At 38.2% G+C, this 13342-nt stretch overlaps 1 protein-coding gene and 1 long non-coding RNA gene across 3 annotated transcripts in view; both read right to left on the bottom strand.

Moving 5' to 3' along the window:
* LOC106093612 (5'-3' exoribonuclease 1) overlaps positions 1 to 13342 on the bottom strand; it is a 26477-nt gene extending 13135 nt beyond the window's left edge. Inside the window, exons 1-6 of one of the 2 annotated variants that reach the window (XM_013260708.2) lie at positions 13209 to 13342; positions 12941 to 13156; positions 12441 to 12878; positions 11937 to 12375; positions 11648 to 11871; positions 4645 to 4760 (exon numbers count right to left, since the gene is read on the bottom strand). In XM_013260708.2, coding sequence (XP_013116162.2) covers positions 4645 to 4760; positions 11648 to 11871; positions 11937 to 12375; positions 12441 to 12878; positions 12941 to 13015 — 1292 coding nt within the window. In that variant the 5' untranslated portion in view covers positions 13016 to 13156; positions 13209 to 13342. The remainder of the gene's footprint in view (positions 1 to 4644; positions 4761 to 11647; positions 11872 to 11936; positions 12376 to 12440; positions 12879 to 12940; positions 13157 to 13208) is intronic. The other variant, XM_013260706.2, reaches the window with a different exon arrangement.
* On the bottom strand, positions 5489 to 6001 carry LOC106093614 (uncharacterized). Its single transcript, XR_001222383.2, has 2 exons — positions 5972 to 6001; positions 5489 to 5902 (listed from the first exon to the last, which is right to left on the bottom strand). It is a non-coding gene; the product is annotated as an uncharacterized LOC106093614 (long non-coding RNA).

The following is a 13342-nucleotide window of genomic DNA, read 5'->3' as shown; positions in this document are numbered from 1 at the left end:
TAACAGGGTAGTCAACCAACGTAGGAGGATTTGGGGCTGGAACACTTGGAGCAATGTGACTAAAGTCACTCTCGAAACCCGGTAGACGGGAGGACAGGACTTCAGTCACTTTTGGCGACGTAACCGTGACTGATCCGAAGATATGCGATGTTGTTCAACCGCCAATTTATTGTGCATCCCGAGAGTGACAGGGCAAGGGCCATTTGCCGTAACCGCGGTCTGCGAGCCGATGGACAGCCATCACAATTTATCTTGGACGAAGTTACGAATGTCATCCGCGGCTACAATCATCCAAGGCATTGGGCCCCGACGGAATCTCTACATTGATACTGAAGAATCTGGATTTACCTGGAGTTGATTACCTTATTACGTCGCTCGACCTGTCTTTCGAGCACTCTTCTAGTTCCCAATGTCTGGAAAATGGGCAGAGTGATTCCGCTATTGAAGCCTGGAAAGGTCCCAAGTTTGGGAGAGTCGTACAGACCGATCTCCCTTCTCTCACCAGTGTCAAAGACTCTTGAGGCATTACTCCTATTGAGCCTCGTTGGAGAATTTCCATTCGCCGAGCATCAACATGGATTTCGAAGACTGCATAGCATAACAACAACTGCTTTGCATGCCATCACCGCACATATTTGCCGTGGGTTCAATCAGCCCAGGCCATGTGATAGGACGGTCCTCGTGGCACTGGACTTATCGAAGGCATTCGACATGGTCAGCCATGCCAAACTATTTGAAGACATCGGCAACACGCCAGGCCTGAAACGCTGGGTCGCGAATTATTTGCGTGGTCGCCAGTCATTTGTGGGATTTAGGGATAAGAAGTCGAACCACCGTAGAGTGAAACAAGGAGTTCCCCAAGGTGGGGTGATATCTCCGGCACTGTTTAACCTCTACCTATCCTCCATTCAACACTCCAGACGGCATAGAGATCTATCATATGTGAACGATTGTACGATCATGGCATCAGGCCCCCACCCATTGTTGACATCTGCGATAGGTTGAACGTCTACCTCAACGAACATGTCTCATATTTCGCTGCAAGAAATCTGAAGATTTCTGCCACCAAATCTTCAGCCACATTGTTCACTACAAATACGCCTGAGGTGAATACGGAGCTGACTGTGATGGTCGATGGAGAAATGATTCCGACCATCAAGTGTCCCAAAATATTTGGCATCACATTTGACAGCTCTTAAATATTTTCCCAACACGCCGCAGCAATTTGCGTAAAGTCAAAAGTAGAAACAAGGTCCTCAAGTCACTTGCCGGCAGCACTTGGGACGCAGACAAAGAAACCTTGTTGACCACGTACAAAGCAATTGGCCGGTCTGTGGTAAGTTATGCAGCGCCAGTGTGGTCTGGTCAGCTTTGTGACACGGGCAGCATTGTTGTCTGTCAGACAACAATGCTGCCCTCATGAGTAACGTGGCCATACCAATTTGCCAATAAACAGGGATTTTAAGATTATAAAAGCGGGATATGGCAGGACCCCTGAAACCCTCCATTAACAATAAGCATTTACAAGTTTTAACCTCAAATTTATTATTTCTTAAATAACTATTCTACTCAAAAAATGTTCATGAAATGTATAAAAATATAAAATACATATGAAATGAGATCAATTATTTTTACAAATCTTAGAATTAAGATTAATGTTACATACTTATACCCTCCACCAAAGGAAGGGGATAAACTTACTTTATCATTCTTTTTGAAATACCTCGAAATATTGGTTTAAAACCCCATAAAGTGTCTAGATATATACTTGGTCTTCACGACATTTTACGTCGATGCATCCATGTCCCTTCGTCCTTCCGTCTGTCCAAAACTCTTTAGCTTTTGAACAAGCTATCCGCAGGGGGCATTTTATCGCGACTCCTATAGGCGAGCACCATAAATGACCTATTACGGATGCTGACTGAGGAGGGATTTGAACCCGTCTGCTACGCAGACGATGTTATAATACTTCTAAGGGGTAAGGATCCGAACCAGCTATGCAGAAGGACCGAACGGGTCTTGAAGATGGCACACGACTGGGCTTAACGTAGGAGTCTCAATGTTAACCCAGAGAAGACAGAAATCTGCCTGTTCACGAGAAAGACGAAGGTTATCCACCACGTTTCCTCAATAGAACAATTTCGATATCTGACAAGTTCAAATACTTAGGAGTGATCTTGGACAGGAAACTGAAGGTTCACAAATGTTGAGTACTATGTAGACGGGCCGTAGGCTCGAAATGTGGCCTGAATCCGAGGATAGTCCATTGCCTCCACAGAAGCTTGTAAGACCAATACTTATTTATGCCTTAGTAGTGTGGTGGACTGCTATGGAGAAAAAGTGCAACATAAGGATAATACAACAGGTTCAGAGAATATGTTGTCTTGGCATGGTTGGAACGATTAGGACCACGCCCACTAGAGACTATTCTAGATATCCGACCCATTGACATACAGATTAAGTGCGAAGCAGCCACTGCGCCTTTGACACTTAAAGAGATGGGAGAATGGATTGAGGATAGGGGCAACTCATACCATCGCGGTATAATCGAGGCGACGATAGGAAACCTGGAAGGAATGGAAGAGGTTTCCGATCGGATACGCGAGAGGACACTTGAGGTCGAGTGCGAGGCACTGCTGCCATCGGCCATCTGAAAGATCATGTTACACGGATGGATCAAAGCTAGAGGGCGGAGTGGGCCTGGAGGTCTACATTGAGAACCCAGGGACTGAGATCTGTTTCAGATTGCCTGACCATAATACGGTCCTGCAGGCGGAGATCCAGACGATCACGGAATGCATGAGGTGTTAACGCGAGGACGTCGATTATGAACATTATTACGGACAGTAAACAGGCCATAAGGGCAATAACAACCACGACGGTAAGATCATGAACAGTCTTGGAATGTAAAAAGGAAATTAAGGCCTTCTCTGAAGATGACACGATCCGCATCTTTTGGGTGCCGGGCCATAGCGGAGTAACTGAGAATGAGAAATCAGACGATTTGGCAGTGTAGGCCAAAGAACTGCCGTCAGTAAACTTGGTTAACTCAATGCAGTCCAAGTTAAGGACGTGGGCTACGAATTCGCATGTAACCCTTGGAAACAGCGAAACGATCGGTAGGATGGCGAAAATCCTATGGGGAGGTCCAGATCGTGAGAAGACGAGGCTATTACTGAAAGGATGTAAGGAGGTCAGCATAGCTCTTGGTATCATAACGGGACACATAAGACTACGAGCTCACTTATGTAAAATCATTGCGGCAAGTGATAGCATGTGTAGGGCATGCGGGGAGGATGATGAGACGTTGGAGCATTTCCTATGTCATTGCTCGACTTTCGCATCTAACAAATAACAGCACTTAGGTGGGGACACAATACCAGACATGAACCAACTTGAGGCGTGGCATGGAAAACAATTAAGGATTTTGTAAGTAGCACGGAATTCCCAACTTAGATTTTCTTTTTCGAGGTTACGTAAAACAAGCCGATCACTGGCTTAGGTGTTTGTCCATAGTGGCATGGGGCGGGTTAATACCCGCACCTTCTTTTCAACCTAACTTAACCATCTCTGTTGGAATTATAAATGGGCCAAATCCGTCCATGTTTAGATATGCAAATTTTGCCCATGAACATTCCATTAAGGAACAGGGGCAAACTTCACACATATCAATGAGTGCAGTCAGATTCAAGTTTAAGCTCAATGATAAGGGACCTCCTTTTTATAGCCGAGTCCGAACGGCGTGAGACAGTGCTCCCTCTTTGGGGAGAAGTTTTACATGGTATAGTACCTCACAAATGATGCCACCATTAGGAGGGGAAAACCACCGCTGAAAATTTTTTTCGGACATTCTAACCTCTGCGCTACGGTGACCTCCATGTTTGGATATAGCTCCCATATAAACCGATCTCCTTATCTGACAACTTGAGCCTTGAGGGCGCGCTTTATTGTTAATAGTATAGTTATTGTTAAATGTGTTTTTTTGTTAGTCCGTAAGTTATTAACTACGCAAAAAATCCTTTCTATAGGGGCTGATGTTCCTAGGAAACCTGAAACATATAGGACAATGTTAAGCAAAATGTCGAAATACTTTATTATTTGGCCTGACCCATATAAGCAATGTTTGAGAACATTCTTTTGTATCGTATTAAAAATGTTGTTTCCATTCTCTCCCTCAATGCTCGGATGTGTTCTTCGACTGCCGATAAATCTTGACTTTCTAATACTCTACCGCATTGTTCTTTAGAGAGAATAGGACTCCTACAACATTTTATTTAAAAATCGATATTTAACTACCAAATATTTTTATATGCCCTGGTTTATTTTAAAGAGGGCAAAAGTATAATTCATGTACTGAATTTAAACTAAGTTACATAAAAATTGAGGCGTATAAGTAAATCAAATCAGGGTATCGGGTAATATCTACGAATGGACCTATCTAGGCTGCACTTGATGCGAGTCTTGGAGGGTATCGAAATTCAGACCAATAGGGCAAAAATTGAGGCTTTTAAAGGAGAACATTGCAAGTTAGATGTAGAATGTCAAGACGTTCAAGAAGTTAGTACAAATTATATATTACTTAATTTTAGCTAATGGAGAATGCGAGTATATGTGTATAAGGAATATAAATTAGATTGTACAGACCTGTCACTATTTTCCTGATTCAATTTGTTCATGTAATAGTTGCGCTTGAAGTTCTCAAATTCGTCTGTGATATGCTGGCCTTCTTCATCAGACAAATCTTCTTCGTCATCCAAGAACTAAAATAAAAAGAAATAATCAGGGCTAAAGATGTGCTTTCTGACAAAATTTATAACATTGTTAAGGAAGATCATATAACACTGTTAAAGAAGATCATATAACATTGTTAAAGAAGATCATAGTAGAAAATTTGTATTACAGATGACATTAACTGTTAAAATAAAAGTTCCGTCAATAGATTCTGTAGACATGGTACAGATTAGACATCAACTTGCCAGTATTCGCTGCAGCAATCACAATCTACACTTAAGTTAAGGTTATTGGGACAGTGACGATCATCATAAATCGTAAGTGCCTAGATTGATAATCATTCTATTCCGGTTGGCTATGGCGTAGTCGAATTTCGAAATTTTTTACAAAATGATATTATGGTTGTCGAAGAAGCAAATTCTTTTAAATTTTTGGTATCAGGTCTGTCAAATTTGGCGAAAACGATTAGCATATAAGAATGATATTCTTAAGTACATCACAGCTATTTGCATTTTATTTAACTTATAACATTATTCTATTATTAACTACAATACATTTCTTGTTCCAAACTGTCGATGGCAAATTAGTTACAGAATGCCACGAAGTGTAAAATTCGTCTTTGACTACGATAGCTGTCGATTGTCGCTTTTGACAACCGGAATAAGGGTAAATGATAGATCGTAAGCGTTGGGCAGACAATGTACAAAATATGGGTTCACCCAAAAATGCAATGAAAAAAATGTGAAAATGCAAGAAATTGATTACTATTTTTTATTATTTAAAGGCGTTTTATTTATTTACGTAAAATAGACCTAAGATGAATTTTCCACATAAAAATTTGATGCGCAAAAACGAAATGTTAGTTATTGATTCTTCCTTCGTTTAATTTTTTTACATTGAAAATACAATTTTTTATCGATTGTTTTGAAAACTACGGTTCTTATGACATGTTTTAGTGCGGAAGCACTTTCGTACTGCTTCCCTTGTTATACGATTTTCCATAGGACCTCGATTAGATTTCTATCTGGACTACGTGTTGGCTTTTTGAAAACTTCCAATATTTTTGAAGCATTATCCTGCTGAATAATTATGTCCGGGCCCACCAATGTTTCACCATATTCCAACATTGATAATTCGTAAATTTCAACATAACTTCCAGATTTCATTTTAGCTGTAGTCAAAGCCGAGAAAGGAAGAGCTCCCCAAATCATGACGTACCGCTACAAAAATGTCTGCTTACTCCTATTGGTTTTAATTGCATAAACAATCGGGTCCCTTAAAATCCAACTTTTTTTCATCACAAAACAAAATTTTTTTCAAATTTTCTCCTAAGTCCATATGGTTTTTAGCCCAAAGCCGCCTTTCATCTTTATGAAATCTAGTTAATGCAGTGTAAGTCAATATTTTCGTAAAAAGAGGTGATCCGAAGACTTAAAAACTTGTTTAAACAGTCTGTTAGTGACTGGAGGGTAGAATGGCTCTTTATTTGTGTGGCAAGTTCATTTTCTCGGCAAGCTGTCAGTATACATAGCGATGTTGTGAAAGTTTTGGGGTTCACCCAGGAATCCTTTTTGTACAATAATCTAAGCCTAATTAAAAAAAAAAAAATCCAAAAACATTTAAGGAACTTGGAACTTAAAGCTTGTATTCTTCTTTTATCTTTTGCTAATAAATGGTTTTCACGAACCATTCCCGTTTTCGGGCGTTTCTAAGAAAAAATTAGGTAAACATCTAGGGAATTTAAATTGATCTGTTTTTTTAATGAATTTACTTATATCACTCAGTGTATTTTTAAGTAGTCATAAGATTTTTTTTTCGTAAATTTTTTAAGTATAATTACATTAAGTATAATTACAATAAATTTTTAATGGAGTAGTTTGCATTAATGTTGCTTATTTTGTAACTATATAGGACGATATTCCTAGTAACAGAAGTTAAATAGACTTCTATACGGATGGTTCCAAACTAAACGACCAGGTGGGCTTTGGGGTGTACTCTAAAGATCTAGAACTGGTCATATCGAAGAGATTACCCGACCACCGCAGTGTGTATCAAGCAGATATCCTTGTAATTAAGGAAGTGGTGGAATGGCTAAGATATATCATTACGACGATTGGCATAAGTATCTTGCCAGACAGCCAGGCAGCCATAAAATTCCCGGAGAAAGTATTTCTGAACACAAAAACCGCCCTTGACTGCCGCAGATCTGTTAACGAGATGGCTGAACAGTTCAATATATTCTGTTCTGTTATCCCAGGGAATTGTAAAGCGGACGAGCTTGCGAGACTAGGAACTACATTACACATTCCAGAGAAACTGAAATCTGTGGGTAAGCTAAGTTTTCAGCACCAGGCCAGGAGGCTGTGAGTATTCCAAAACTATGTGGCCTAATCTAGACTTGAAGAAGTCTACTGCTTTGCCGTCATTGGCTAGAACCGACGTCTCAATCATTGTGTCCGTCATGACAGGTCACTGTCTAATCGGAAAACATGCTGACAGACAGAAGGTTGCCAACAACGACTTTTGCAGAAGCTGTGAGGACATCGAAGAAGAAGAGACTATAGAACACCTGTGAGTGTGTCCCGCACTAGCAGTTAGAAGGAGTTCCTCTTTAGGTTCTCTTTTCTTTGAAAACCTGTCTGATTTAGCGGATGTGAACATTCGCAAGTTATTGGGCTTTTTAAAGCGATCTGGATGGTTCAACGGTAGGAATTATATGGAATCTTCCTTCTTCTAAGTGAGTCTGATGGCAGACTGCCACTTATACCTTACATAAACTTACCTATTGAAAAACGTAAAAATTAAAATTTCGGTTTTGTCAATAAATAAAACACCTATAACTATTAAAAACTATAAAACTTATTTCTAGAATTTGTACTTTTTCCTTTTTTTGGGTGAACTTATATTTATTTCGCGCACTGTATTCCTATGATATTCGATATGACAAGGCGAGTTATTGACGCCTTTAAATAACCATAATGTTCCTGCGGCGATCGGTCCTATGGGCCGTAGCGAGCTTGACGAGGATTGCTACAACTATAGCTTAATAATAAAAAATTCACTATGAAAGAGTCGAAGAAAAATTTCTAACTTTTATTAATGAATTGGCTCTTCAGCCACAAATACATAAAAACACATAACAAATGAATGTCGCAGATTTGTTCAATATGATTCACCGAAACACCCAAAGCGTATTTAATACGGTGGCCGCATCGGCGAATTGCTACAACGAAACATCTTTTTTGGGAACTTGATATGTCAAAATTTGTAAACAGGGCGAAGAAAATTCGGTTCCGCCTGACATTTAAAATTTTCGGCAAATTTGCTTTGACCAATCAGAGCAAAAAGAAATATTTTTTGAGTGTCAAGCACGAGAATACATATTTAACAAGTAAAAGCGCTAAGTTCGGTCGGGCCGAATCTTGGGAACCCACCACCATGAATTCTGCTAAAATTTTATACAAAATAAGTTTAGTTGAAGGGCATAATTTTATGGTATTTTGGACCGTATTTGGCAAAGTTGTTGGAAGTCATAACAGAACGAATGTGCAAAATTGTAACTAAATCGGACGATCTCTCAACTCGGGAGATCGGTTCATATGGGAGCTAAGTCTAAATCTGTCTATAATATTATATCAATATCAATATTAGGTATCTGTGCAAAATTTCAAGCGGCTAGCTTTACGCGTTCGACCGCTGTCGTGATTTCGACAGACGGACAAACATGGCTTTTTCGAACCAGAACGTCAAGACGACCAAGAATATATATATATACTTTATGGGGTCTTAGACCAATATTTTGAGGTTTTACAAAAGGAATGACTAGTTTAGTAAACCCCCACCCTATGGTGGTGGGTAAAAAAATGTTCAAAATTCCAATAAGCTCCAGAGGCTTTACCCACAAGACTGTCTGGAACTGTGACGTCCGATCTGTGTGGTGTTCATTGCTGTCACGACATTGGAATGCTCCATACGGAGTAGCTGCAGCGGCAGTGAGCACCTATTATGAGACCGCTCTGAAATTGCGAGAATTTTAAGCAGGATTATGGCTACACTAAAACCTATTTTCCTGTTTAAATTATCTTCCGCTTCTCCAGACCGCTTGGTCGTTCTGGCATGTTCGCTCCTAATCTTCTTCATTTTAATGTCTGGCATTGCATTGACGTAAATTTTATCACTGATCAAATTTATCGACACAATAAACCTAAGTTCCCTGAGTGAAACTGACAGTGAATAAGGTTGTTAGATGCGTGCCATTATATACCATAAGTTTAAAAACCATAACAGCAGCGAACACACTTTATAAAATATTTATTTTGAAGGGTATATTTTTGTACGGCGAATTCAAAAATGAGTTGACATGTCGAATTCTCTCAGCTGCGTTGATGCGGCCACCTGATAAAAACGCCTTGGCAAATACTAAAGAAAAAAGTAGCATTTTTTAACTTTTCGAAAACCAATTTTAATACATTATCACATGAACTTTCTAACATTAATTGGAATGCAATATACGATTTTCTGTCAACAGATGATCAACTGGATTTTATCAACAAAAATCTAACACATTTGCTAGAATGTTCGGTGCCGTTAAAAAAAACAAGAATAAGGAAAAATGATAAATGCTGGCTTAATGAAAATATAACGGAGCTAATAAGGAAAAGAGATATGGTGTATAAACGTTGGAAAAGGTTCAAAACTCCACAACTCTACGATGATTTCCGAGCAGTGAGAACGGAAGTCAATAAAGCCATAAAAAAATCGAAGGCAACGTATTACGAAAATAGATTCCGTTCTGCGATGGATTCGAAGAGCAAATGGCAAACTATTAGGGAAATTGGTATAGGCAAGTCAAGTTGCGTTAATATCGACGCAAATCCTGATGACATCAATAAAATGTTCGTATCTACTCCCACTAACCATGAGCCCAGTTCCCATTCCCAAAATATCAATTTAATTCCACAGCGATATCCAATATTTCCATCATTTTCCAGCTTCGAATTTTCATGTGTGTATCCAGGTGATGTCATTAGCAGCTGTCTGTCCATTAAATCAAATGCTGCTGGATTTGACAACATATATCCACAGTTTGTAAAAATCGTCTTGCCAAGTATAGCTCCATATATTACCTACTTGTTCAACACTATTATAACTACGGCCCAATACCCTAGGGCATGGAAACACTCTAAAATACTTCCAATTCCAAAGTCGACCGGAAACCATGAATATCGCCCTATAGCCATTTTGCCGTACCTATCAAAAGCGTTTGAGCGTATTATACATTTACAAATTGGCGAGTATCTTCAGCGCCATGAATTGCTCACCGTACATCAATCTGGATTTCGTCCCAAGCATAGCTGTATTACGGCCTTAGTTGATGTCGCTGAAAATATACGATCTGGCATTGATGACGGACTTATAACATTTCTAGTCTTACTGGACCACTCAAAGGCTTTTGACTGCGTCAATCACGATACTCTATGCAGAAAACTACAACAAAACTTTAATTTTTCTATCACCGCAGTGAGACTGATTTCAAACTATTTAAACTGTCGAACTCAGTCCGTAGTAATAAAAAAAGTTACTTCCAAACCACTGCCTGTTAAAGCTGGCGTACCTCAAGGGTCAATTTTAGGCCCACTTCTATTCTGCTTGTATATTAACGAATTACCAAACATTCTTAAACATACAAAAATACATATCTATGCAGATGACGTGCAAATATATTTAAACTGTCCCAAATCGCAAATTTCTGAGGGTATAATGAAGCTTAATACGGATTTACAAGCAATTTACTCGTGGGCCCTAGCAAACCATCTTATGATAAATCCCAAAAAATCAAACTTTTTACTTATAAATAACCGAACGAGTGCAGTTACATGCGAACATTTGGTCAAGATTGGAAATCAAAACATTTTACAAGTTCCCAAGGCAAAAAACTTGGGCGTTATTTTTAATCAAACCCTAACATGGAGTGATCATGTTGTTGCTGCCACTGGAAAAGTCTTTGGTATGCTGAGAACGTTATACCAGACACAATATTTTACACCTATTCACATTCGAACCCTCTTGGCCAAATCCTATCTTATACCGGTTCTAATTTATGGAAGCGAATTATTTACAAACTGCGATTCAAGAAGCAAACATAGACTAGAAGTTGCATACAATTCGATCCTAAGATACGTTTATGGACTGAAAAGATTTGAGAGTTGTTCAGCTTTTCGTAAAAGCCTGTATGGAGTAGATATTGCAAACGTTCTGAATATTAAATCACTGGTACTTTTACACAAAATTATATATACTAAAACACCATCGTACTTGTATGATAAACTGCAGCTTGGTAGAACCAACAGAAGGATTTTAATTGTACCAATGCGCCATAAATTGCTGGTATCGGAGTGGCAATTTTTCTTCACCGTTACCCGTCTTTGGAACTCCCTCCCATCATCAATACAACTTAATGGCGACGCAAATAAGTTCAAACAAAATCTTACAAAATACTTTCAAAGCCTATAAATTAAGTGATTTGTTTTTCCTATTCTTCCTCTCAATTAATTATTGTTAATGAATTATTGATTATTGATTATTGATTATTGATTTTTATTGCTAATGTAATTAAAATTAAAGCCGAACTTAATGATCCCTTTTGTTAGAATAACGATTCTAATCACATACTGTAATTATAAGATTTTAAATCTTGTTGTATGTGAAACCAAATAAATAAATAAATAAATAAATAAATTTTCCTTTGCCAGCCCAGTATTGAAATTTTGACATTTAGTGAAGCATTAGAAGTAAACATTTTGCTGGGTAAGTATACAATAACGTGTATTTGACAATCTCACTCAATCTAAATTATGATTGTTGAATGGAGACACAGGATACTGTTTCAAAAATAACATTAATACTTGTACATTACCTGTTTACTACTTTCAATCAGTGCCGCCAAATCATCATCAACCTTTTCGGCATTAATTTCGCTGACATCAAAGTCAAATGCCTCATCGACACCATTCTGTTTAGTATTAAAATACTTCAGATCAGCATAGTTTTCTTGGAAATTTTCGAATTCAACCTCTGATAAAGCCTCAAAGTATTTTTCCAAACGCTCCAAGTTTAGGCTGCCATTCTCATTTATATTTCCTAGTTTATAAATAAAAAAATTAAATAAAAAAATTATAAAAAAAAAAATGTTATTTCACTATTACCTCTTAATTCCGGATAGACTTTCTTATATGTTTTGTAGAGGAGAGGTAATGCATTCGATGATATATTTAGGAATGGCAAATGTGGTATAAAATCATTGCCAACAAGAAAGCCCATCAGCACCCAATCATCAATAAGTTTGGCTATGTCAAAACTTGGATATTGTTTTAACTCATCGAATTCCAGTTCTAAGTATTCCCTCAACAGTCGCAAATGTAATAAGAAGAACCGCGTCTCTTCGACTGAGGCTTTTTTATTCTTTCGTCCAAATTTGACTTCTTCACGCAATACTACGAAATGCAATTCGTGCGTGCATAATCCCAATATTATTAAATCAGCATCTAAACCATAAAGGCAATGTCTTGTGTTGGGATCAAAATCATTTTGAGATTTCAGATAGCGTATGTAATCCATAATTTTATGTTCACCCTCTCCAGGAGCCTTTGTAAGAATTAATGAGACATACATATTTAGATCACATTTAAACAAAGATTTAAGAAGCTTACATTATGACCGCTCAGTATAACCCTACACTTTTGCCACATAGGATCAGCACTAATTTTACTTTTTATGAAGTAGCGTAAAGCCTCATGCAAACGTTCCATGAATTCAGTACCTGGTGTTATACAGTTACTATCGAACCGTTCATGTTCTCTCACCTCACCCCGGCTCAGGGCTAAACGTTCCAAAGTTTCGGCTTCTTTGGCCGAGCGAAAGCGTCTACTACGCTGTTGATTCATTTTGGCACGAGGTGCCACGCCATCTATAGCCATGAAGAATAATTTTTGTGGTTTGATTAAGAAAAATAACTTGTCAATGTAGTTAAAAATATCCTTAAACATATCCTCTTCGGTGATGTTGAAATGAATGTTGGTGTCATCTGGATGTGAACAGTTGTGTATAATTCCATTCATATCCAAGTATAAATTATCGAAATCGGGAACCTAAGAAGAGATTAAGATTGAGATATGCATCAAGTATGGAAAACACTTGAGGCCTGACTTACACATTGTTCCCGTGCCAATTCACTAAGGCAAGGATACCTTTCACTAATGTATCGGAAGAATTTCGGTACACCCATTATTGCTGTTGTATGTAATTAGCCTGTTGGTTGTGTGAACAAACCAATGTGTATTCCAATGTAGTAAACAACACAAATGCTAATTAGTTGTGCCAGAAGCTTGTTGTCGTCCTCACTTCCTGAATAGCTGTATATAAATGTCTTTGTTCTTTATATTTTACTATCCCATGTTCTAGTCTAACTTTTGACATACCTGTTCTCTTGCTCCTTAAAGGATTTTGATTCTTAAACTATAGTTAATAAGTTGAGAAAATCAAAAATTCAATTAATAATCATTAAATTTATAATTTTGCAAATGTTTCTTCGAGGAACGAAGTAAAAGAGTAG

This window comes from Stomoxys calcitrans, chromosome 4, assembly GCF_963082655.1.
Source record: "Stomoxys calcitrans chromosome 4, idStoCalc2.1, whole genome shotgun sequence".
In the NCBI taxonomy this organism is placed as follows: Eukaryota; Metazoa; Arthropoda; class Insecta; order Diptera; family Muscidae; genus Stomoxys; species Stomoxys calcitrans.
Note: the sequence above shows the minus strand (reverse complement) of the source record. Positions and strands in the feature narration are given on the sequence as shown.